Consider the following 25,082-nt stretch of genomic DNA (forward strand, 5'->3'; position numbering starts at 1 on the left):
GAGATAAACTAAACTCGCCCGATTTTGAGTGAGAATAGTTTACACTATAAATAAGCTCGCTTGACCGCGACTAGCTGTCGTTGGCACCCTAGTAGCCACTACCGGCCACCATTGTTAACTACCCACCGCCGACCACTACCTACATCCATTGTTGGCTGTTGTCAGCCACCAACACCAACACCAACCCAACATCGATTGCCGCCATGCACCTCCAGCAACCATCGTCGTCGGCACCCACCATTTTCCACCACCATCGTCGACAGCCACAACCCGCCTCTGGCCGCCTGCAACACCCTTCTCCAACCACCACCACCACCGCCCATCGGCACCACCGCCACCCACCACCACTCACCGTAGCCACCCGCCGACCACTTCCACTTTTCAGATTTTACACTACAATTATTTTACTTCAAAAAAAAAAAAAGTTTTCACTTGCATTTACTTTACACTCATCCAAACAATTCTAAAGTTGTCTTTTTTATACTGCATTCATCATAATATTTTTTTAATGATTGTTTTATCAATTTGAATTTAATATAGCACTCAATGATCTATTAATTATATGTTTAATTCACATATTAATTTAAAATTAAATTTATAAATCTAGTTTATCAAATAAGATCAAATAATTTTTAAGATTTAAAATTTAAGATTGTGAAATTTTATGTTACAATATTTACTCTGTGGTTGACTAAAAAGGAATATAATATAAAAGGAATGCAGTGTAAATATAAATGTAGAATTGTAGATAAAAAGAATGGTTTAGAATTGTATAGATAAGTGTAAAATGAATGCATGAGATTATTTTTTTATTTGTAACAGTTCATGCATTTTTCGGGGTTGTTTGGCAAAAAGTGGGATTTAATTTTAGTGGGATTTAATAAATCCTGTAAATCCAGATTTAGTAAATTCAAAATGTGTTAAATCCTTAAAATTATTTGGTATGCCAAATATTAAATCCTGAGAAACTGTTTGGTAACATATATCAGGATTTATGACGGTTAGGAATTTAAATTTAAATGAGATATTTATGAAATCAAATTTATTGCATAAAATATAATAAAATCAATTTTAGTTCATATAAAATAAGCTAAAATTCAATAAAAACAAATTATAAACTAACATTCATCAAAGTGACACATGAAATATTAAATTAGTTAATTATATAATATTTAATTACTAATTATATTTTTAATTAGTTAATTAAGTTAAATTAGATAATTAATTTATGCAATAATTATACTATTAATTAATTTAATTATTAATTGTTTAAATTATATTAATTAAGTTAATCAATAATAACTTTGAGGCGCCTAGGGTTTGCCTTTCTTTTCTCCTTTTCGTCGTTGCTGTTCGGCTTCTTTGCTTCGCAGGTGTAGAGATTGCGCGCGTCGCTACTTCGGCTCCTTCGTGGCTGTTCGACTGCGCTCCTTCGACGACTTACTCTTCCTGTCGGGATCGGAAGTTACGACATTTTGATCGGAATCAACAACGGGAGCTTGCTGTCTGTGAAGGTTCTACCTTTCGCGCGCTTCTTCGGCGACTGTTGAGCTTCGGCGACACGGGCGCCGCGGGTAAGTCTTCCGCCACTCTTTAAATCCCGTTAAATCCACCGAACCGAGGGATTAGTAAATCCGGGATTTAAGCCGTAAAACCGGGATTTATTGAATCCCTGGATTTAACGCTCGCTGTAAAACCGTTTGGCTGGATTTAGCGTAAATCCGACTTAATCCGACGATAAATCCGATACCAAACAGCCCCTTCGTGTTTCAAGAGTTTTGCCGTGCAATGAATTGGTTTCTAGATCTGATGCATAAATGTCTAGTATCATTAATGGACCTGCATGCATTAATATAAATCGTATTCTCTTTTGCTTGCTCTCCAAGTACAGTTTTTTTTTTTATTATTTAGCCAGCCATTAATTTTATACTTCTTAATAATCATCATAATTGCAAACGAACTACAGACACTGTATGCGTTAATGAAATTTTTGTTAATTTTCTTTTTATTAGCTGAAACTTTTATCCACTATCTGTTGCTTATTTGCCAATCTATTTTATTATTGTGAAAGTTTGTTCTACATTTAAAATTTGATTCATGAGTTGGAAAACTGCATTATCTTCATGTGAATTTACTCAGCTCACCTTTCATGGTTTAATGACACTAAATATGGAATTGCAGTTCCTTGGTGCCAGTGTTTCTGTTGCGATTTGACCCAAAGATTGGATGCCCCAAATGCTTGGACATTATAGAAATGTAAGTTGTATTTTTCTTCTATTATCATTTTTTAGTATTGGTGCTTCACCTAACATGTAGTTGCACTTTATTTTGCTAGAATTCATTGCCTCTTCTTTTTTTTTTTGCTGCTTTCTTAGCCTACTTAGCTTATTAGTTTGACTTTGACAGGAGTTTCATCAAAGAATTGAGGATGAGTATGAGGAGGATGAATATGATGACTATGAAGATGAGGGTTTGGAGGGTGAGAAAGAAGACGAACAAAAACAAGAGGAAGAACGAAAACCGAGCAAGGAGGAGCTTGAGTTCCTCAAGCTAAGGGAGAAGCGTAAGGAGATATATAGGCAAAAGTTGAAGAAACAAAGTGCCAAAGATTTTGGTCATTCCATTCAAACCCAAGATGGTCAAAGGACATCAACAAATACCAAGTGAGTTACATTATTTTTTTGCAAAAGCCATCAATCTTGATAAAGATGATGAATTTTGTCAATAATTTGATGAAGCAGAGCTTGTGGATTGTTGATTGATTATAGAATCTTATATCTACTCATTAAAGTTATTGAAAAATTCGAATGATTACGCACAAATTAAACTAGTTTGAATTTCAATGCCACCCCGCTTTCTCTAGATAGCTAAAAGAAATGGAGAAAGAGATGATGAAATCTGGATAGTGTGCTATCAAAACCATATTAGTCATTTTAACTTTGTGGTTTGATTATTCCTTAATAAAGGTGATCAGTGTTTGCTTGAAGCTTGGATTTCATTTATCTAGGCAATAGACCATGTTTTCATCAAAGTTTTACTATTATGTATGATTGTGGATGTTTACATGATTGTTAATGTCTTAAGATCTACTATAGAATTTACTTTTTAATATTTTTTATTGAGTTAAATATTTGTAGAATTCAAGTGTGATGGTTGAAGTGGAGGAATGCATCAGGCTTGTTGTGCGATAGAAAAGTTTCCCTCAAACTCATGGGAAAATTCTATAAGATGGTCGTGAGACTTGCAATGCTTTATAGTGCAGGATGTTGGCCATTAAAAGAGAAGCATAATATTAAGTTAAGTGTTGCAAAGATGATGCTTAGGTGGATGAGTGACTTTACTCTTAGAGATAGAATACAAAATGAGCATATATGTGAAAAGGTTGGAGTAGCTCTAGTGGAAGATAATATTAGATAGAGTCACCTTAGATGGTTTGGTCACATAAAACGGCAGCCTTCTAATGACCCGGTTAGGAGAGTAGATGTATTAGATTTGACTTATGTTAAGAAAGGTAGAGGTAGACATAAAAAAGCTTGGTTAAAAATTATTAAAAATGACATTTTTTTTATTAGATTTAAATGAGAATTTGACTCTTAACATCACACAATGGAGAAAAAAGATTCATGTAACCAATCCCACGTAGTGAGAAATGCTTGATATTGTTGTTGTTGTTGTTGAGTTGAATATTTGAATGAGTGAACCAGAGAAGTACCTGGCAATTTCTTTTTAGTTGATTGTAATTTTGTGGTATGTTGATTCATTTTAAATGATATTGCTAATTGGTGCACGACATCTAAAGCTGGTTTGGTTTGTGGAATTGTTGAACTTGCCGGAATGAGTTAATATTCCTTTTTGCTTGACTTGAACTTATCATTATAGAAATATATAATCCTTGTAAAGTCTTTTGGCGTAAACTTGGATCATTTCACTGCAGTTGACAAGCAATTATGGAACCCATTGTCGTAATCAACTTTGTTAGTTTCTCTTCTCAATCACTTTTTGTCTCTCTGCTGCCTGCAGTTCTTGCATTTGCAAAATCCAGAATGTTCTCTGCCTTATTGGCTTTGATTGTTCCTTTTTTAATGTTAGTGTATTCCAAAACTGTTTATGGTTGGCATTAAGAAGTAGTGGAATGAGAGTGAATGTTGTGATCTTATTTCTCTAGAAGGTTACATAATCTTGGTTATTGAGGTTTTTGAAAGGATGAAATTATTGTTGATGCTAATTATAAGAGGCCTACATTTAGAGTGTTTTAACCTGTAATATTAGCAAATGAAAATTAAGATTGGACCATCCTGGATTTGATTGTGTTGATTTAAAATATTTAAGGTTGGAGATTTTATAGAACAGATTTGAGATATGTTTTGTGAATTCATTTTTTCCTTGGTAATTTGTTGTTACAAAATGACAAGTTTGTGGATCATCTTTTAGGTAAATGCAATTTGATTCATTGATGCAGCATTTTCTTGTAGGTAATCTAATGGTTGACATGATAAGAGTTTGTTTCTTGGTTAGGAGAAAATCTAATGGATTTTTATTTCTTCGTTACTAAGTAATGAATTTTTGTCATTCTGATTTTTCTTCTTCTAAATCAGATATTCAACTTAAGATAAGTAGATCGGTAAAATTGTGCATAAAAAATTAGTTTACTATATGATTTTCGTTGTAAAAGATAGAGAAACATTTGATTTTCATTAATTTTAATATCTTCGAACTTAATTTTTGAATATGTATGGACAAATGGTTTTTTTATAGATAGTTAAATATTATGTAGTTCCCTCATGTTAGCGTCGTGCCTTACATAGCTCCACATTTTTTAGAACCTTTAATTCCATCTCGCAACGTCTTTGGAGATTTCATTATGGCTTCTCAGCTTGGTTTCCAATTTCTCGTAGCACATTTTTGCTAATAACGTTAAATATTTCTTTAATTTAGTTGATGCAAGGTTTAAAATTGCGCAATTAGATATTGAAGCATTTTTCATCTGTGAGGTTTGGCGTAAGCCTCAAGACTTAAGCTTCAAAATGTAAAAATTGTGTAAAATCAAAATAGAGATTTTTTAATAATAACCAAACAATATATTAAAAGATGACTTAAGAAATAAATGGTCATATATATGAAGCACAACAAAAAAAAGAAGCACAAAAATATAAAAAAGTTGCGTGAAATGTAATTGAAATCCAAACATCACAATAACCAAACAATATAAAATGTAGTTTAACTCAGAATTATATCTTTCTCAATATTCTGCCCATCGACATTTAATTCATAAAAAAAGTAATGACATAACAACTCAGAAGTCATCAATGCTGTAATCACTGAGGTGTTCTTCATTTGAATCATCTTTATCTTTAAGGTTCTCATACAATTTCTCTTCTTTGTGTGCACTTGGTTGTACGTGCTCCAATTGCATTCACATCCAAATGAAGAGCACAATAATCCCAAAAGCTTCAACAAAATGCTGCAATTTTGTAGTGACATCACCAAAGTGAATCCACCATTCACCTAAGATTTCTATAAATGAGTGTAATAAGTACTAAGTAGAATGAATTTGAAAAAAATGAGTATGTAATATATTAAAACAAAAATAAATTACTTGGAGATAGTTTAAAAATAGTGTCCTTTGCCTGTTGCAATTCAAGAAAACCCTCTTTATTCTTAAATGATACAAATTGCATGTCAGCATCTGATCTTTCAGTTGAATCAGTTATGAGGTTATCCATGCGATAATATAATCCTAATTTTATCTCAGGATTGCATGTTGATACTGATAGTTAAGATGATAGCCTACTGCATATAAGTGCTGATGAAGCTGTAGTTCCAACCTGTCATCAATTATATTTTAAATTTATCTGCAGCTGCCCTCTTTTCTTTCTAAGTTGTGGGCAATTATTTCTTTTACTTCATCCATAACATTCTACATGAAACCTATAGTAGTCTTCTTCTTGTCATCCCCATAACCTTCACCAGTGGCCTTGTGATATCATACATAACACTGACAAAATCTGTCATTTAAAACAATCTTCATAAGTCATAACCATTTTTCCCTCAAATTTTCTTGCCCAAACACAACTCAACTATTGTGCAGAGGTAAACATAGACTCCAAAGGTTTCCTAGCCTCCAACATACATTGCAAAGTCAAATAAGCGATGAAAATTTGGTTTATGCAGGCCTGATTATTTCTTTCTTCGAAAATTTTCTCATAAGTGACAAAATTCAATAATGATTATAAATAAATTTACTTATCCTCTTATAGCCTTTGTCAGTGCATTCTTGTGCTGCGGTTGCAATCCAAGCTTCTTAAATAGAAGATCTATGCAATGTGCTGCACATGGAGTTCAATGTAAATTTTTCCTCTTCTCCACAAATGTTGCCCTTGCAATGCTATAAGAACTGACATTATCTATTACCAATTGAACAATTAAGTGCTCTCCAATCTCCTTAATAATATTGTTAAGTAATCTGAAAGATACTCAACATCTTTAACATGATCATATGCCTCAATTAACTTAAAAAATATAGTGCTATAAAAGTTATTGATCAATATGTTTATTAAACTTATGCTCTTTACATCTGACTATCGATCATACATGATTGTAACACCTATCTGAACCAAAGTCCTCTTAATTTTCTTAATATTTCTCTCGGTATTGCCTAACTCGTTCAAAATTCATGTCATCAAGTCATACATGAATGGAGGTTTCAACCCTCTCCCATGCGCTTCAATTGAACGGATAATGTTGTAGTAAGAAGGGGAGGTTGCAATGTTAAACACTGTTTTGAAAACCGAACCGGACCGGTCGGTTCAACCGGTTTAACCGTGAACCGGTCCGATGGCCGGTCCGATCCAGCTTCAAAACCGGCTCTGCATAGAACCAGATCAAAGAGGATTGAACCGGCGGTTCAATCGGTGAACCGGTCCGGGTTGGAAAGAACCGGCCGGTTTATAAAAAATATTTTATTTGTTTTAATTAAAAATTTAAATATATATTTTAGTTTATTAAAATTTTCTAAACTTTTTAAAATATTTTTATTAAATATGATGATTAATTTCATCATAATACATGCAAGATATTTTAAATATCTCACATGATTTGTTTTGCAAAAAGAGTGTACATCTCACTTTATAAAGGGTTCAATGAAGCATCTTCAAACTCCCCCTATGATGTGGGATTAAAAAAGTTGCATACTTGCATGAATAGTTTAGAATGTCAATTTGGGCTAGTTGGGCTACAAATTTGGATGATATGTATTATAAATTTGCTATAATATATATTATAATAATTATGTTATAAAATATTAATATTATAAATTTATATATTATATTAAATATTATTTTATTATATTAATGATCATAAATTTTTTATATTATAAATTTATATATTATATTAAGTATTATTCTTATTAAATGATATTTATATGTATAAAATTTTATTATATATTTTAAAATTTTATAAATATTATTAAATGCTCATATAATTATATTATTTGTTTTTTATTTTATTAAATTTTAATAATATAATTATTTATTACGTCATCCGGTTCGACCCCGGTTCGACCGGTCGAACCGTGAACCTCTCCCTCTTCTGGTTCGTTGTCCGGTCCGGTTTTCACAACCTTGATGTTAAATGAGATAGCATTCTTATAAAAATAATCTTCCTATTTCCATACATACACGTATCCGTGCCTCTTTGACATTCTCTAGGTTTAGCTTCTGTGTAGTAGAGGCCTGTCTTCCTGTTTATTCTCTAATGTATTCGCCATGTACTGATCCATGGGACCTCTTGCACCCCTAGAGCACATGAGTTGCAATGATGAAGATGAATCCCAACCACTGCATTCGCTCCAGTAGTAGGAGCCCACATCAATTCTATCCTCAAACTATCTCTATGCGAGGTTCTTTGACATTACTAACTTATTCATGCATGTTTTGATCGCCACCCTTACTATATCAGGTACTTTGGCACGTGGTGTGACATTATTGTGTACCTTCATCTTGGTCATATCACCTTACATCAATTTGAGTGCTATATTTCCACACTGGGTCCTTCCTATGACCCTACGTGATTTTATCTTTGCTTTTGACCATCCTCTACAAAACCCTACAATAGTAAGTCAAGAACATAAAACATTGAAAATCATTAACAATTAATGCAGGCATTTGGCGATTATCACAAGAGCAAGGAATAATTCAAGTTAATCATCACAAGAGCAATGAACTAGGTGAGGTGTGATTGTTTAATTGGAACATTCAATAGAAGATGCATAAGCAACTCATCAGTTTTGTGTTGAAACATTCAACTTTTTTATATAAAAATTTTTAGTTTTCAATATTAATTTCATTTCATTGCTTTAAACAAAATATTTGTAGACAAACAAGAATTATTAATCTATCATAAATAAAGTCAAGTAAAGATCTAATTGTGTAAATGATTTGTTCATGAAGTCTTAGTACCATGTAATCATTAGATTTAATTTTCCAACAGTAAAATCCTATTCAATTGATCTGCTTTGGATGACTGGCTTCTATGAATTGCAATCAAAATGTTAAAAAGGGTAGATTATCTCGACTGAAAAATAGCACTTGATTAGCCATCCTACCTTCTATTGCCAAATCAAAACCCTAAATTTATAATCAAAGGTAACACGCCAAATAGTAATCAATAATCGAACCCAAACAATCTAAAATATATCTAATTACTTTTAGTTTAATCAAGCAAGAGGAAAAAAACTAACTTACCTTCGATGCAGCAACAACGAAATTGAACAGTAGTCATCAAGTCGAAGGAGGCGAAGGAGCACGTCAAAGGGGAGAAAGATGGCTATCCTCGCAGCAAGCAACAATCACATCATTACTTCCGATCCAACAGGAAGAACGCCATCGAACAATCCTTACTTTCGATCCAATAGGAAGAGCGTCGTCGAACCTTACCTTATTTCTGATCCAATAAAGAATGTCGTCGAACTGTCCTAACTTCCGATCGAATAGGAAACATCGCCAAAGAAGGCGAAGAAGCTTTTAGCGAATCATTTAAAACTCCACCCTATGAACAACAGACAAAGTCGAACAACACGACGGGATGAACCTCAGGTTTAAAGCTTAGGTTTAGGTTTTAAACCTTTTTTACTCGTTATTTTGAGACGAACTCCTGACAAAAATGAGGGGTGCGCCTAGGAAATTAAAGGCGTGAGGCGTCCTTCTTGATACGTTTCGGGCGGCAATTGCGCTGAGGTGCACCTCCACTTGCACAATTTTATATAGTGAGCTGAAGTGGCATTTTTTTTTTACCTAAACTTGAATAATTAATTTCTTAAGACCAAAATATCTTATCCTTAAGATTCTTCTCTTGTTTTAGTGTTAGGTTATTTTGCGTTGATCAATACGAATTCAGTTGCTCTGTAATGGAGATCTGAAGTGCTCTCTCAATCAAAAAGTCAGATTACTTGGAAAGAAGGCCTTTATACTTTAAAATTGAGCTCCTCATTATAGTTGAGGTTGACCTTCTCACTTCACCGACATTGTAGAATAATAGAAAGAAGGATATGAGAGGTGGAGGTGGTGGGAGAGGAGTGGAGGACAACAAGGACTTGTCAGTGATTTGCTATGTTGGGATTGCCGAAGGAGGTGAAGTTGCTAGAGATCTCTGTACATAACTTATATTAGCAGGTGGGATTTCTACTTAAAAATAAGAAGGAAAAAATAGGGTACTATTTGCATCTTTTTGCTCATTTGATTGTATTTTTTAACGTAAGGACTTATTTGAAGATGACCCAAATGTCAAGGTTCAAAGTGGACTGTTTTCAAAAAACTGGACAGAAATGAAGCACAGCCCATAAGTGAGGTATTTGCGTGATATTTACCTTTTTTTTTTTTTTGAATTTCTGGCCATTTCTTATTGCTTGAGTGCCTTTATGTTATTTTGCATGCGTATTATGGCAAACCATCATTCATATATGTTTTTTATTTGACACTTGTCAACTAGCAGGAAATGACTTTCATTAGAAAAATATTAGAAATGACCTTTCTTTATTAGATTTAAATGAGAATTTGACTCTAAACAGAACACAATGGAGAAAATGATATATGTAGCTGACCCCGCGTAGTGGGATAAAGGCATGATATTTTTATTGTATTTGTCAACTAGCAATTGTTTCTTGAGTGATTGAAGAAAGTCACTTAATTAGAGAAACATGATATTATGTAGATCGCTATAATTGTACTTAAAAATTGATTGTTATAAAATTGTTTTTTGTAACAAAAAAAGATAGAGAAATATCAGAATTCATGATTTTTCTACCTGTGGCCATGCATGAAAAAACTGATGTTTAATTATAAATTAAGTCATTCATTTATAACAGTTTCTGGATGTTGTTTTGCATGTGTTGCAACAAAATTTTATTGCAGATTTGGTTCCTTCTTTGGACCTTCTCAACCAGTCATTGCTTCTCGAGTTCTTGATGAAAGCCGCTCAATAAGAGAAACCCAACATATTATTTCCAAGCCTTCAAGTTCTTCCGGGGTTTGTATTATGAAAAGTGCTTTAGATATTGTTGTTTCATGCTGATTGTTTGTAGAGCTTTTTACTCTTTAGAATTATGAATTATGCATTGTTTTTGCAGAATCAGAGAGTTTCCGCCTTTGCATCCTCAGAGAGAAAGTTATCTGAACATCACCAGCCCCTGAAAATTAATGAGGTAAACTTGGAATTAGCATCAAGTCATTTTCATTTTTTTAGCTTGTCCTCACAGTTAAAATCACTTTTGCAGGTCAAGAGGAAAGCACAAACTCTAAAAGACATGCGTGATTATTCATTCCTTCTATCCGATGATGCCGATTTGCCTGACAACAAGGAACTGCAGCCTGCATCACGCCATGTTTCTGCTCCAAAGCCTGGTATGCTAGCATCTTTATCCTTTAGATATTGTCTTTGAAACTTTTCAAACAAATTTAGTATTTTCATGGAGGGATACTCACACAGATTTCTCCTCATTTGGAAGATGCTCGGTCAGCTCAGGCAGCATTAAAGAGCAAGATCCCTATAAGCGGATCATTGAAATCTACTTCCAATGGCCATGGCATTAAAAATGCCTTACAGACAGCTAGGCCGATGCAGACCAAGCTGCCAATGAAAGGAACTCATCTGAGCAGACCACTTCCATCTTCATCCGAACCTAAAAAAATTCCTGGTGGTAAAGTTAGTGGAATTGGTCAAAGCAGGTCTGTAGTGCCTAAACCTTTAGCTGTGACATCCAAGGTTTCTGTGCAGTCAAAGGTTCCTGTTGAGGTTATGGGTGCAAACAAACCTAGTTCTAAATCTATGAATGGTTTGACCTTGAAAAATAATATTTCGACGACAAAGCCTCATTCTTCCACACAAAATTACTACACTGAGCAAAAGAGAGCAAGTCAAGCGGCAGATAGAGTTAAAGCAGCACCTAAACCGGCACCACCTTCCTCAACATCTCAGGTGATCTCTTCCCTCTGCTTAAATGCTAGCCTGATGCTTATGCTTATTCTGTCACTAACTATTGCTTTCTCATTAAAGCCGCCCAAACCAATTTCATCACGAAATATTCGTGACGAGTCTCTAAAAAAGAAGCCTGTTAGAAGAAGATCAGATGAAGATGATGATGCTGATGCTATCCAAATGATCAGAAATATGTTCCGGTTTGTAACCTGCACCTTGATTTTCCATAAAAAAATAATGCTAATATCGACCTGGTTTTGGTAGTTTGTTTATTTGATAGGAAATACTTGAAATCAAGTAATTCCTAGCCAAAACTGAAGCGGAACCAGGGAAAAACTGCTGTCTCCAGCAGTGGACAGCAGTTTTACACAGGAAAACAGTGAGGAAACGCGAGAAAACTGAGATCCAATGCAAGTAAAGGCTAGTATTTTATTAGTTGACGAATAAAATTGCAAAGATACAATTTGTTCTTCAATTCGAGAGGAAGAACGTACTCTCCAAAGTCTCCGGCGAAGCCAAGAGCCCAAAACAAAACCTAGATCTCAAAGAGAAAACTCAAATTCAAGATAAGATCCAAATTCCCCCCCAAACTCCTAATTATACAAAATTAATCATAAAGGACAATAATAAACTTCCTAAAACAGCCTTCTCATTCAAAATTTCCCTCCTAATCTCCCCCCCACGCTGCCTACGTGGATTCACGTTTCCGCCCAGGCGGACTGCGTCTCGCGTAGACGCGGACCGGTCCAACCGGCCCATCCTGGGCCGGTCTAACACCCCCGCCTGCTGTCTCCAGCAGTGGACAGCAGTTTTACACAGGAAAACAGTGAGGAAACGTGAGAAAACTGAGATCCAATGCAAGTAAAGGCTAGTATTTTATTAGTAGACGAATAAAATTGCAAAGATACAATTTGTTCTTCGATTCGAGAGGAAGAACGTACTCTCCAAAGTCTCCGGCGAAGCCAAGAGCCCAAAACAAAACCTAGAACTCAAAGAGAAAACTCAAATTCAAGATAAGATCCAAATTCCCCCCCAAACTCCTAATTATACAAAATTAATCATAAAGGACAATAATAAACTTCCTAAAACAGCCTTCTCATTCAAAATTTCCCTCCTAATCTCCCCCCCACGCTGCCTACGTGGATTCACGTTTCCGCCCAGGCGGACTGCGTCTCGCGTAGACGCGGACCGGTCCAACCGGCCCAGGATGGGCCGGTCTAACATTATACTTGCATATTCCCTTTGGCTCTAATGAAATTACTATTTCATCAAAGTGATAGTCAATAACTGAAGTTGATAAAATTTATGAAATGTTTTTTCAGAAACAGTTCTAATAAAGGATTTGTACTTACATAGCTCACCTTGGTCTGTTGGTTGGAGCTTAGGCTATCAACTAAGAGGTGTTGGGTTCTAGTTTTGTGTATGTGATGTGTGTGTGAGTTTGTCTTAATTGGCCTAAATGTCTCAATAATAAAAAAAAATCTGTATTTAATATTAATAATGCTTATCCATTATGATAACTTTGGTAACAGTGGTGTGCTTAATCATTGTCAAGTGCATTTGACACTTACTAATTAATATCTATTGGGTTTCATGTCAAATGTGGTTGTTTATGCATATGGGATGGACCCATTCTTCAAAATTGGGAGCAGGGTTGTGTTTTTTTTCCTGTAGGTGTGATGTTATATGATTTAGGATTTCTAATGCAACTAGGATGTTACAATGAATGTAGACTACACAAGCAATTATGATTCACATATTAAAGACTACTAAATACACAAAAAGCTATCTTTCTCTTTAGGCCCATACATTATAAGAATTATAACCAAAGTGATAGTGCAATGATCGAGTAACTTTGAAGAAACCAACAGGAAATTTGAATCACAAAAATATAGGAAGCAAATGAAATTTTTGATCCCAATAAAAATCTCAATTATATCAAATTTGAATAATATCAAGAATTCTAGCAAAGCTAATAACAATATATTTTGAAGATAATGGATAAAAGAAAGAGAACATCCTAGAATTTGGTACAAGGAGTTGTCTCCCCGTAGAATTAGGTAGTCATTTGTTTTGCACTTGACAAAATTGTTTATCCAACTTGCAGGAAAGATTCCAAACTATTTCAAAATAATTTATTGAATAAAAAACTCTTGACTGCATGCCTTAGGAATTTATTTATAGACTCTATATTGCTCAAGGTTTATTTTAAATACTTAATTCAATCTTCCTAGCAAAATCCTAAATCCTATGATTGGGGTATATGTAACAAAGATGCCACACGAAATTGCATGAATATATGGATTGATGCTACAATTTTGTGAGAGCTACATTCCCTCCAATGGAAATATTAAAATAGATGGCCAATGCTATTATCTCCCAAGGAATACTATATGAATAGGTGTTATTGTTATAGGCTTCGTTTGGGACAGCTTTTTTGTTGCTTTCTAAAACAGCTTTCTAGTAAAAATTTCTCAAGAAATTTTTATACTAGAAAGCCGTTTTAGGAAGCAATACGAAAGCTGTCCCAAATGAAGCCATAGTCTCGCATCTATTTGTTTGATGTAAAAAAATTCAAATATGATAAATTAATCGTATGATATTCATTAAGCAAATCTAGACATAAACTTTGTGCTCCTTTTTTTTTTTTATAACTTTGTGCTCCTTGCATAGTTATCATGACTAATTATAAATAGGTTAGTTACACCGACGCACAAGTTATCTTTGGAGTCCATCTTTAGTTGTGGATGGAATTTGTCACTTAGATTATCCGTTTCAGAAATAAGTTGTATAGATTTATTTAGCAATTTGTTGAATGCAAATTTATAAGGAGTCACAAGGAGAGAAGAATCCAAAAAATTTGCACAAGTTCATGAATCAAAGGTAAATTACTCACATTGAAAATTGGATCAAGTACACATTTTTTTTTTAATTTCTAATTTAAGTGTGCTATTTATAATTTTTTGTAGGATTTTAAGTTAGATATATTGAAAATTGGATTAAGGCCTAAATTTCTTGATATTTCTAAATCATAGGCATTAATTTCAATGTGCTGTAAGATTTTCAAATGACATCGTCTTTCTTATTTTTTATATTCTTTAAGATTCCTTAGCGAAACAGTTCCGAATTTAAATACGACATTATTTATCACTAGTTTTATACTCCATGTAATTTCAATTCAAATTATTGTAAAACTTATACTTGTTATAGTTGTTAAATCTCAGCCATCTCTTGGCATTTTGATCCTACTGTTAGGATGAGAATCCATGGGAGGCTCACTTTGATTGCATCGATCTCCACTATCTCTTGCCATTTTAATCTCACGGCTAGGATGGAGATCCGTGGGAGACTCACCTGGATTGCGTCGATCTCTTTCCATATTTTGGTGACTGATTTGGGAAGGATTATATCAGAGCAATTATGTATGATTATGTAATTATTTGTTTCTTTATTAAGATATCTTGTATAGATCTATAAATAGGAACAGGTGTGAGCAATAAAATTAAAGCCTTTTTCCTCTCCATTTTTTTTAAATTTAACGTGGCATAAGAGTCTAAAGAGATATAATCTGTGAGTTCCACCACTTGCCTTCATTGTTATTCTTATTTAGAGACTAAAGAGAAGGAAGTAGAGAGGAGCAAGCGGCCTTTATTGCCACCCTTCTCTTGCTATTGCTACTACTCTTATAACGAACATAGCCTTCATTGCTACCCTACACTTTGCTGGCTTTGATTAAAATAGCCTTTATCACTATTCTTTTTCCACCAAAATATCTGAAGCTAATTCCTCCCAAAAATATATGGAGGATTCTATGGCGAACCAAGGAAGAGGAGATCTCCAAAATTTGCAACATTCCTATCACTTAAATGAGAAGAATTACTTGAAGTGATCTCAATTGTGAAGACCTACTTGAAAGGGAAAGCAAAGATGAATCATCTCGTAGGAGTAGGACAAAAAACAAGATCTAATTTTTGGGCATGGGATGAAGCATACTCAATGATCATGTCATGTTTATGAAATTCAATGACTCCGTAAATTGGCATACTTTCATGTTCCTATAACTGCAAAAGACATATAGGATGCCGCCGGATAAACCTTCTTAAAAGCTCGGGATGTTGCAAAAATCTTTGAAATTAAAGTTAAGGTGGGAAGTATAAAATAAGGAAGCAAGATCGTGATTGAGTATGCCACTCTCCTTCAAAGCTCGTGGCAAGAACTTGATCGCTGCAGATGCATAGAGATCAAGTGTCTAGAAGATACTGTTATCCTAGAAAACTTATTTATACAGATAAATTGTATGACTTTTTTGTATGATTAAATGCGAGTTTGATGAGGTAAGAGTTGCAAAGAGGAGACACTTTCATTAAATGAGACCATATCTCTCATTCGTGCTGAGAAAAGCTGACAAGGGGTAATATGGAGCCAAAGGTAGTTGAATGTTCAACATGGTGTCAACCAAAGAGGCGTCATGGAAGGGAAAAAGGTAGGATTCCCCAAAATCTAAAAACAAAGACTCTCTTTGGTATAGCTATTGCAAGAAATCAAGACACACAAAGGAGACGTGCTGAAAGATACATGGAAAGCCCCAAAGTTAGAAGTGAAATAAAAAAAGTGAACACAAGGGCTTATCACTAGCCAACACTACAACAAGTCAACCCAACCCAAAAATGCAGTCCAGATTCATAGAGCTCAATAAAGAAGATATTGATAAATTAAAATAACTTATGGTATCTCTTGAAAAATCACATGCATTTTCTCTTGCACTTTCATGTAAGTTTCTTATATCCATTAGATAGAAATTATTTGAAAGGATTATGGATCATTGACTCAGTAGTCATAGATCACATGATACACTTTATTATTCATACTCGTTGCCCAAGTTATAAGAAAATCATCACTGCTGATGGTTCTCTTATTACAGTAACATGCCAAGGAGATACCTTTATCTCCATCTCTCACTCTTAAAAATGTGTTCCACGTATCTCAATTATCCACAAACATAATCTCTATACAAAAAACTTACTAGTGACCATGTCAAGTCTTATTTAACCATGCTTGTTGCTTATTTTATGACCAGGGATCGAGGAAGAAGATTGTACTTGCTAAGGAGAGAGATGGACTGTACTATCTGGAAGAGCTGAATAAATCTAATATTATCAATAATGGGTATTCTATGTATCCCTATTTGATAAAAAATGCCATTTGACTTCACTATTTTAGATTAGGACATCCATCTTTTGATATTTTTAGAAATATATACCCAAACTTTTTTATAAGTTGGAAAATGAATATTTTCATTGTGAAACCTATGAGTTAGTCAAGCATAAACGAGTTTCTTTTTCAATTAAACATGAGAGATGTAATACTCCATTTTACCTTATTCATAGTGATATCTTGGGATCCTCAAGAATCCCTAACATCTCAGGGGCCCAATGGGTTTCATATTTCATTGATGAATGCACTCGAGTCTCTTGGATCTTTCTCCTAAAAACAAATTTGACAGCATTATCAACCCCATTTTTCATACCATGATCTAGAACCAATTCGGGGTAAAAATAAAGAAATTTCGTTCTGATAATGCTAAATATTATTTAAACCAAACACTATCCTCTTAGTTTAAAAAAGAAGGTATCATTCATGAGTTTTCTTGCATTCTCACACCACAACAAAATGGAATTGCATAAAGGAAGAATGGTCACCTTCTAGCCTTTACCGATGCACTTCTATTCCACCACAATGTACCCAAATCTTATTGGGGGGAAGCCCTTCTAACTACCACATATCTCATAAATCAACTAACTTCAAAGTTCAAACACCTTGAGACTAAAAACACTAATGGATATTCTATTCTCTTTTTACCTCGAATTCTGAACCCATGATAACCTTACACCCAAAATATTTGGGTGCACTATCTATGTTCACATTCACAGCCAAAATAGAGGAAAACTAGATCTAAGAGCACTCAAATGTATCTTTGTTGGATATTCATCCCTTAGAAAAGTTACAATTGTCATCATCCCTCCACCAAGAATAATACTCTTGTATCTATTGACGTTTTCTTTGGAGAACAAAGACCTTTTTCACCAAACCTTATCTTCAGGGGAGATTGAAACTGTGGAAGTTGAGGAAAGTGAGTTTGTCCCTCTTGACCTTTTAGCTCCATCTCAAAGCAATCCACCTAAAGCTAAAATCAAAGCATGGATATTGAAAATCATGCATTTTTACAAATCTAATAATTATCTTAAAAGAATAAAGTAACTTGTGCATTGTGTGTGCCATAATATAGCCACTTGGAATTCGACAGAAGCAGAAAATATGAGCTATGCTTTTTGTTTGAATTTCAATAGTTGGGCGTGGTTAATGTCAATAGGCAAGATTTTGGTGTTAAGCAAAAAATTGCCTTAATTATGGTGTTGTAATAGAAGATCTTAATATGTCTCAACATTTATAGGTGAATTGTAGCTTAGATCATTTCTAAGCTCTCGTTCATAACCTTTAAAATCAAGTATTGGAAACAAAATAATCTAAAAGCAAACTATATTTAGTTACAAGATGCGTGAATCTTGCATAATCACTAGAATCTTTTTGTTTATAACTCTCAAATTGATTATGCAGTTCATCCTTATATTCACTATATGGTCTATATGTTTATGTTTCTGATAGCCTATGCTGATTTCATTTCACTACGACAAAATAATTTAGTATGACTCATTAATATTTGTTTTAGCAACTTTAATTTATTTAATTGTAGGATTAAAAAAACTCCCAAATTATTGGTGCACCTTGAAATTTTCATTGATTATATCTCTCATAAAATGTAGGAATGTAGTTTTAAATCTCAGAATAGTTGTGTTGTTTTGGCTAGAATCATAACTTATCCTATTCTGTTTAAATTGCATCAATAGTTAAATTCTTTTAATTGACACAATTAAATTTCTTTTTTTAGTAATGCAATGATGAAATAAAAATAAATCACAAGGAATTAGAATTCCAGATTAAAGGTTACTAAATATATAAAAAAGTTGCTTTCTTTAGATGCTAGTGATTGAATACAAGATCTATAACCAAACAATAATATAATTTTTGATTAATTATATTGAAAATAACAAGAAATTTGAACCACTAAAGTCAAGAAGAAATTGGATCTTTTTCACCATAACTAAAATACCAATTTGTATCAAATTTGAACAAATCCAGAACTCTAGCATGCTAATAATAAGACACTTAAAAGAAATTTTATTTTGAAAAAAGAGATAACTGTAGTGAAGTAAATCTAGACCACACGCCAGTGCATAAAGATGAAAATATGATTTATCGTGGAATTATATAGATACACTTCTAAAGCACATAGAGGAATCACGCAGCTAACATGTACACAAGATTGACAGCTTCAATAAAAAAAATTATTGAAACTAAGGATGCCTATTTCATGGCTGAAGAATCTATTTATAGATTCCACATGGCTAGGAGGGTTTAATTAGCCATACCGAATCCAATCCTCCCACCACTACTAAAATCTCGACACTAGTGAAGACGCAATGATGAAATCACACTGCACCTCAGGAATAAGTGGATCTACACTACAATTCTGTGAGTACTGCACTCCTGTGAATGCATTACAGTCCTGCCAAAGGAGCCGTGGAAATAGAAGGGCCAATGCTACAGTTTTGGAAGGATTACTGCAGGAATAGACAGACGCTCCTGCCACAGCTCGAATATCTCCTTAATGGAGCAACATTGATGGCTATAACCTATAATCACTGCCCCCAACCTACAGCTGGGAACTGTAATTACATTGGATTCTTGTCCAAGTCTGCGTTTTACTTTTTACCATTTTGTTTGATATAAGTATTGTTTTGCATTTTCTTTCATGCATCGTAGACACTCTTGGGGTTGGGGTTATAAGTTTGATAAATTACTAAGGAATGATGAGATGCTGGTTGCAAACATAAATGGATTTTCATGACAATTGCTACCTTTTATGCAGGTATAATCCTAGCAAATATGCAGATGCGGATGATGATGACAGTGACATGGAAGCTGATTTTAGTCAAATTGAAAGGGAGGAAAGGAGGAGGTATGTACTTTCATTTAAGCATTAGTGATGTTTGTGACAATAAAGAGCGGATATGAATTTAGATTAGTCAAGAGGATCATCTTTATTATGCCTATATTGATATGACAAATGTTTTAATGCTGATAAATTCTCTAGTAATGACATGATTTATGCCATTTTATCTTTGCGAGCCATTATGGTTTAACTTGAGGTGGTTGTAGCAAAATTTCATGAAGGACTTTAAGGTGCACACCAATCAAGTCCCAAAATGACTCTCAAGATCAAGATAATGAGTTATTATTGACCAATACTGATGCAAGATTATATTGACCATACCAAGAGGTGCTACGAGAGTCAGATTCATAGTGATTTTATATATCAGTAGTCATATCTGCTACACCCTACAGTAACATCCTGGCCATTCAAATGCTGGGATGCCGATATAATCGACCCGATAGACCCACCATCATCAGCTGGACACAGCTTCATTGTAGCATTGATTGATTACTTCTCTAAGTGAGCAAGAGGCTTCAGTTCAAAGAAGTCACATCTGAGCATGTTATTAATTTCTTGACCCACAACATTATTTATTGATTCTGTATGCTTATGGGGTAGCAATAAATGAACGATTGATCTTTGCAACCATCCTGAAGCAGTTTTCTGGTCAATCATTATAGTGAACTATCCTGAACTATATTTCGATTGCCATATGATGAGAAAATGCATCTTTCTAAAATGGCATAATGAAATAGATAAAATAATGGCTGATTATACTCTTTGATTTATTTTTTCATAATGAAATAGCTAAAATTAATCTGCCGTTCCAGTTCTCAGATTGCTAGGAAAGAAGATGAGGAGCAGCTTCGTCTGATCGAGGAGGATGAAAGGCGAGAGAGGATGCGAAAGAAGCACAAATCAAATATGAGGTGATGAAGGCACTGCAGTTCTGTTCCTTTGCCTGCCCGTTCGTCGCGAAAGAATGGAAATGTCTTGCAATCATCCACCGTTTACTGGACGATGAATAATTCTTCTTCCAAAAGACCGAGGTTGGAAGATCAAATTGATTCTGAATTAACAAATAACGCTGTTATTGTAGAAAGGCATGTCAACTCAGCAGTTTGAGCACGGTTCAGTGGCTCAAGCTCGAGCAATGTATATTTTCCCAAATTTATTATATTTGTGGATGAGTTAGAAATTCACACAGTTGGAGAAGTGAATCTCTCTCTCTTTCTCTCATCATTTGAACTAAAAGTTCAGCTCTTGTTTTAGTCTGTATCGGTTGGTGGTTAAGAGATGGCTTCAATTTGTTGAATAGATGTGTAGATTTTTGGTTGAAGATTGTATGTCTTGAGTAACGCCCAAAGTTCCTTTGGCATTCTTCTTCACCTGGATTTGATCAGTGAGAATCCTGGAACTTAATGAAATCTTGGTGCTGCCCCTTGCCAGATACTTGCCATCCTTCTACTTAAATATTTGAATTGTTTAAACTGCATGTAAATTTATTGCTCTGTTGTTCTTGCTCTGTATGTTTCATTATAATCAATTTGATTTATTGGTTGAGAGTTTTGGCTAATAATTAAGAGGTTTTGGGTTCATGTCTTATATATGTGATGTGAGTATGAATTTGTCTTAATTGATCTAAATATCAAAAAAAAAAAAAAAAGGGTTAATTCACCTTTGATGTATGTGATAATATGTGGGATAATATTCTTTTATATATCATCGAAGTATAATTTTTGACATGCAGTGTAAATCTTGAGATAATTTAGAACCTTTGTTTAATTAAAGTTTTGTTTGAGATAGTATTTGATCATTATTTATTTGCTGTTTTCAAAAAAAAATTGTTCTAAAAAAATATTTTAAAAACCGGTGAGAAAGTTGTCTCAAATAAATCCTAAATTAAATTTTAAGTAAGCTTGAGATTGTGCGTTTAAACCAAATGACTTTAGAATGCTATGGAAAGTTTGTGACTGTTTAGATTGCTTTTGTTGGGGATTAATTAATTTCTAAGTGATTGATCTTGTTTGATGTGCCTTGTTGGATTGGCCATGGCTTGCTTTTATTTTTGAATTTTGAGTTTGTGACGAGTTTTTTATTGCTTCTTAAAGTAGTTTTTAATAATATTAAAAAGCTGCTTATTAAAAAGCTGTTTATTAAAAAGCTGTTTTAAAAAACAGTAAAAATTTATCCCAAACGAAGTCATAATCATGACTTGACATTCACTGTATGTGCAAGTTTTCGAAGTTAAGATGTCTTGATTGGCAGTTTAAGCCCTCAATTAACAAGTTAAGAGGGTTGCATGTTAAAGTCATCTGCTTCCTCCTACAGAGGAAGTGTTGAGGGACCCCAATGGGGTGATAATGAAAATTTCATGAATGATCTCTTCATGGTGGCTGTTGGATTGTGTATCTTTTAGTTCCTGAGTAAATAATTTTAGAAGATTGAAAATTTTTCAAATAAACATGTTTGTTGGGCTTTTAATGAACCATTGAATTATGCTCTAGTTCTAGTTCTTATTAATAAGATTAGAGAGGGATTAGAGAGGGAGTTATAGGTAAATTTGAATTATGGAGGTCAACTTTAGAGTTTTAAGGTTTCTATTTAAGTAGATTTAAAATTGGTACTTGAAATGTAATTTTAGTAATAAATGTTTCATATTGTTGTATTTATCTTTAAATGTTTTTTTTGGATTCTTTTTGTATACTTACATGTGCCTACATAAGTATTTAACAGATAGATGATGGCTTATAACAAAGGGGTTCACTCTCAAAGAGGGTCCACCTAAGAAACTCGCTTGATGATTTTGGAGGCGTTCCTCCCTTGGAGGTACCATGGAGGTTGCATCGCATATGGTGAATTGAGGATTTTTTCACCAAGTAGCAACTTGGCACACATTGTATACATGGATCACCTCTATAATAATTGGCTATCTCTTATAACGATTATCCTTATATAAACTTACCAAGCTCAATTATAGGAAAATACTTACTCATGGGGTCTTACCTCACCTTGCCATGGCCAGCCAGTTTAAAGCTCTCCCTTCCTGCAGTTACATTTACATCCTCTCTCTTAGGGCTATTAGAGATCTCCCACTCTAGTTGTTGAAAACATCAACAAGTCTTCTAGTCACAGGTTCCCTCATTGTAGCACTCGCCAACTAACTAAGTATACTCGCATGCTCAACACTACCAAACTCACAATTATGTACTAGACATTACTAACGTCGCCCATAGATAGATAATCAATGTTCTTCATATCTTGCTGTCCTCCATCTAACCAAGAGACAACTCATGTCTAAGGTAGTCTATGTATTGTTATATTGAAATTCTATGCGGTTTTGTACTTATTTTTTGATGTAACATTTTCTTTAGCCCTCATAACCCTATAAATAAGGGGGCAATGAGGAATATTTTGAGACTTTTTGACTGCTTTTGTTGGATTTTATCGAGTTTAAGACTTATAATTTTTTTTAGCATTTTGCAAATTTTCTTTTCCTCTCTTTCTCTCTTTTTCTCTCCATTCTCATACAGGTTCCTGGTCACTCACTTATAGAGTCAGCTTATTATTATGGCCAAGTGTCATCCACGGGCAAAATTGGATTTAACCTAGTAGAGGCAGTGGTCCTGTGAAAGAGAGATAGTTTACAGGTGCACAGAGAAAGTATAGTCATTTCATAGCTCCGACTCTAATTCAGTCACGTGTATATAGTTTGACTCAACTAGAGACTAAGGTTTCTCCTAATGTGGTGACATATATGGCTTATATTTTAGCTACACATTCTTGTAATTTATTTGATTATGGTGTTATTCATTTATTTATTTATAAGAGAGATTTCAACCTACTGCGTTTACCTTTTGTATTATTATCTTTTGTCCTATTTGTTCTTCTACCTTTTAGAGATAAAATGATAGCTACTAGATTTTATCTCTATGAGTTAGAAAATTTTGATGGAAAATGGAAGTCTAGCTTGTAAGTTTTGCCTATTTCTAGGTTTAATATCATTTTTAGCATGGATTGGTGAAGTTGACATAAGGCTCAAATTGATTGTTTGAAGAAGAAAGCAACTTTATTTTTGGAAATTGGGTTTTATATTTCAGGGAGCGAGAAGTGACTTGTCATTTCTGATATTGACACTAAAAATAGATTAATTATGGAAGAAACATAGTTCTATATTTCTAACTTATGTTGGAGATATGTGAATACATTTTGGATCATTGAATTGTATTTTTGTGGTACGAAAATTGTTGGACTTTTTTTTCTGAAGAGTTGGTAAACTTACCACATGTTAGGCTTTCAGGATGTTAAATTTTCTATAAAGATAAACTTTACCTAAGCAAGATAAAATAAACATATGATTTAAAATCAATCAATTTTTTAAAACTAATGTATGACCACTCTTGGGTTAATTTTTAAAATGTAATTAATATTTTAAACCTAGCTCACTTCATAATGACTACTAACATGTTCTGATTAGCCCTATCCAAGCATGTATATAGCATGAGTTAAAGCATATAAATTTTCTATTTTGTCACTTAGAGGGATAGTTCACTTTTGTATAGCATAGTGCCATTCATGGTCGAGCTTGAAGCCTATTTCGCTTCTATGCCCCCACCACTCTTACATATGTATAAGATCATACTCCATAGATTTGACATGCTAGGTGTAGTTTAACTGGTATCATTTTTCGAGCAGAGTAGTAAATCCATGTCAAGGCTGCTCAATATATCCCTGGTGGGGATAAGTTATAAGTATTCTAGGTGTCTTGTATTAATTAGGTCATGAGCATTAGGACTGAGTGTGTAATATGCCCTTTGTAGATCTAGGGTGCAAAGGCTGGCGAAATGGGTATATCACTACATGCTTTATCATTGGATAAGTTATTTATTCTTAGGAGGCTATAAACCTTACATATCTATGTCACATTGATGTCATTGCTTCCATCTTTCTCTCATGCATGCTTTATATATAACGAGTTCTCCTTTTGACCAATTGAGTGATTATATGATTATTGTATGTTAAATAGCTTGATTGAGCCTATTTTAATTTGGATTAAAAAAGCCTAGAGATTTCACCACGCACCAATTAAGAAGAGAATAAAATAATACTCATAATTGAGGGTATTTTTATATCATGACCTAAGATGTAATTAATCACGGGGACTTACGCCCATGAAAAATTGACACCCATACCAAATAAATCTCATTCAGGCTGATATATTGAATGGAGGAAATCTCATGATTATTGAGTCATATATATTATTATCCATCATATTATATAAGTAAAAGTTAATATTTTATATGGATAATTATATGTATGATTCCATCTCCTGTTTTATTAGTCTGCTTGCATAGAGTATAAATGTCTATGCTCATTCTGTCCTACGTAATAGTGCGATCATACTCTTTATATTTTAAACCCTACAAGTTAACTCCTTTCGGAGACCTACATTTATCTTTTAAATCTTTACTAGAGCTTATATGAAATAGCAATATCTCAAACTTCACTATATTCATTCACCAAAATTATATTTACAATAACCAGAAGATCACTAACAATT

The 25,082-nt window shown here is 33.8% G+C and overlaps 1 protein-coding gene across 1 annotated transcript; it reads left to right on the forward strand.

Annotated features, from left to right (window-relative positions):
* The first annotated feature begins 1,304 nt into the window (after positions 1 to 1,304).
* On the forward strand, positions 1,305 to 21,087 carry LOC110104220 (protein SPT2 homolog). The gene is made up of 10 exons (XM_020833230.2): positions 1,305 to 1,574; positions 2,182 to 2,256; positions 2,407 to 2,663; positions 10,407 to 10,521; positions 10,622 to 10,696; positions 10,769 to 10,895; positions 11,000 to 11,469; positions 11,548 to 11,669; positions 19,457 to 19,546; positions 20,353 to 21,087. The coding sequence occupies exons 2-10, from the start codon at positions 2,227 to 2,229 to the stop codon at positions 20,453 to 20,455; spliced, it is 1,389 nt and encodes a 462-aa protein (XP_020688889.1). The 5' UTR covers positions 1,305 to 1,574; positions 2,182 to 2,226; the 3' UTR covers positions 20,456 to 21,087.
* The last annotated feature ends 3,995 nt before the right edge of the window (positions 21,088 to 25,082 follow it).

This window comes from Dendrobium catenatum, unplaced genomic scaffold (genome assembly GCF_001605985.2).
Source record: "Dendrobium catenatum unplaced genomic scaffold, ASM160598v2 fragScaff_scaffold_231, whole genome shotgun sequence".
In the NCBI taxonomy this organism is placed as follows: Eukaryota; Viridiplantae; Streptophyta; class Magnoliopsida; order Asparagales; family Orchidaceae; genus Dendrobium; species Dendrobium catenatum.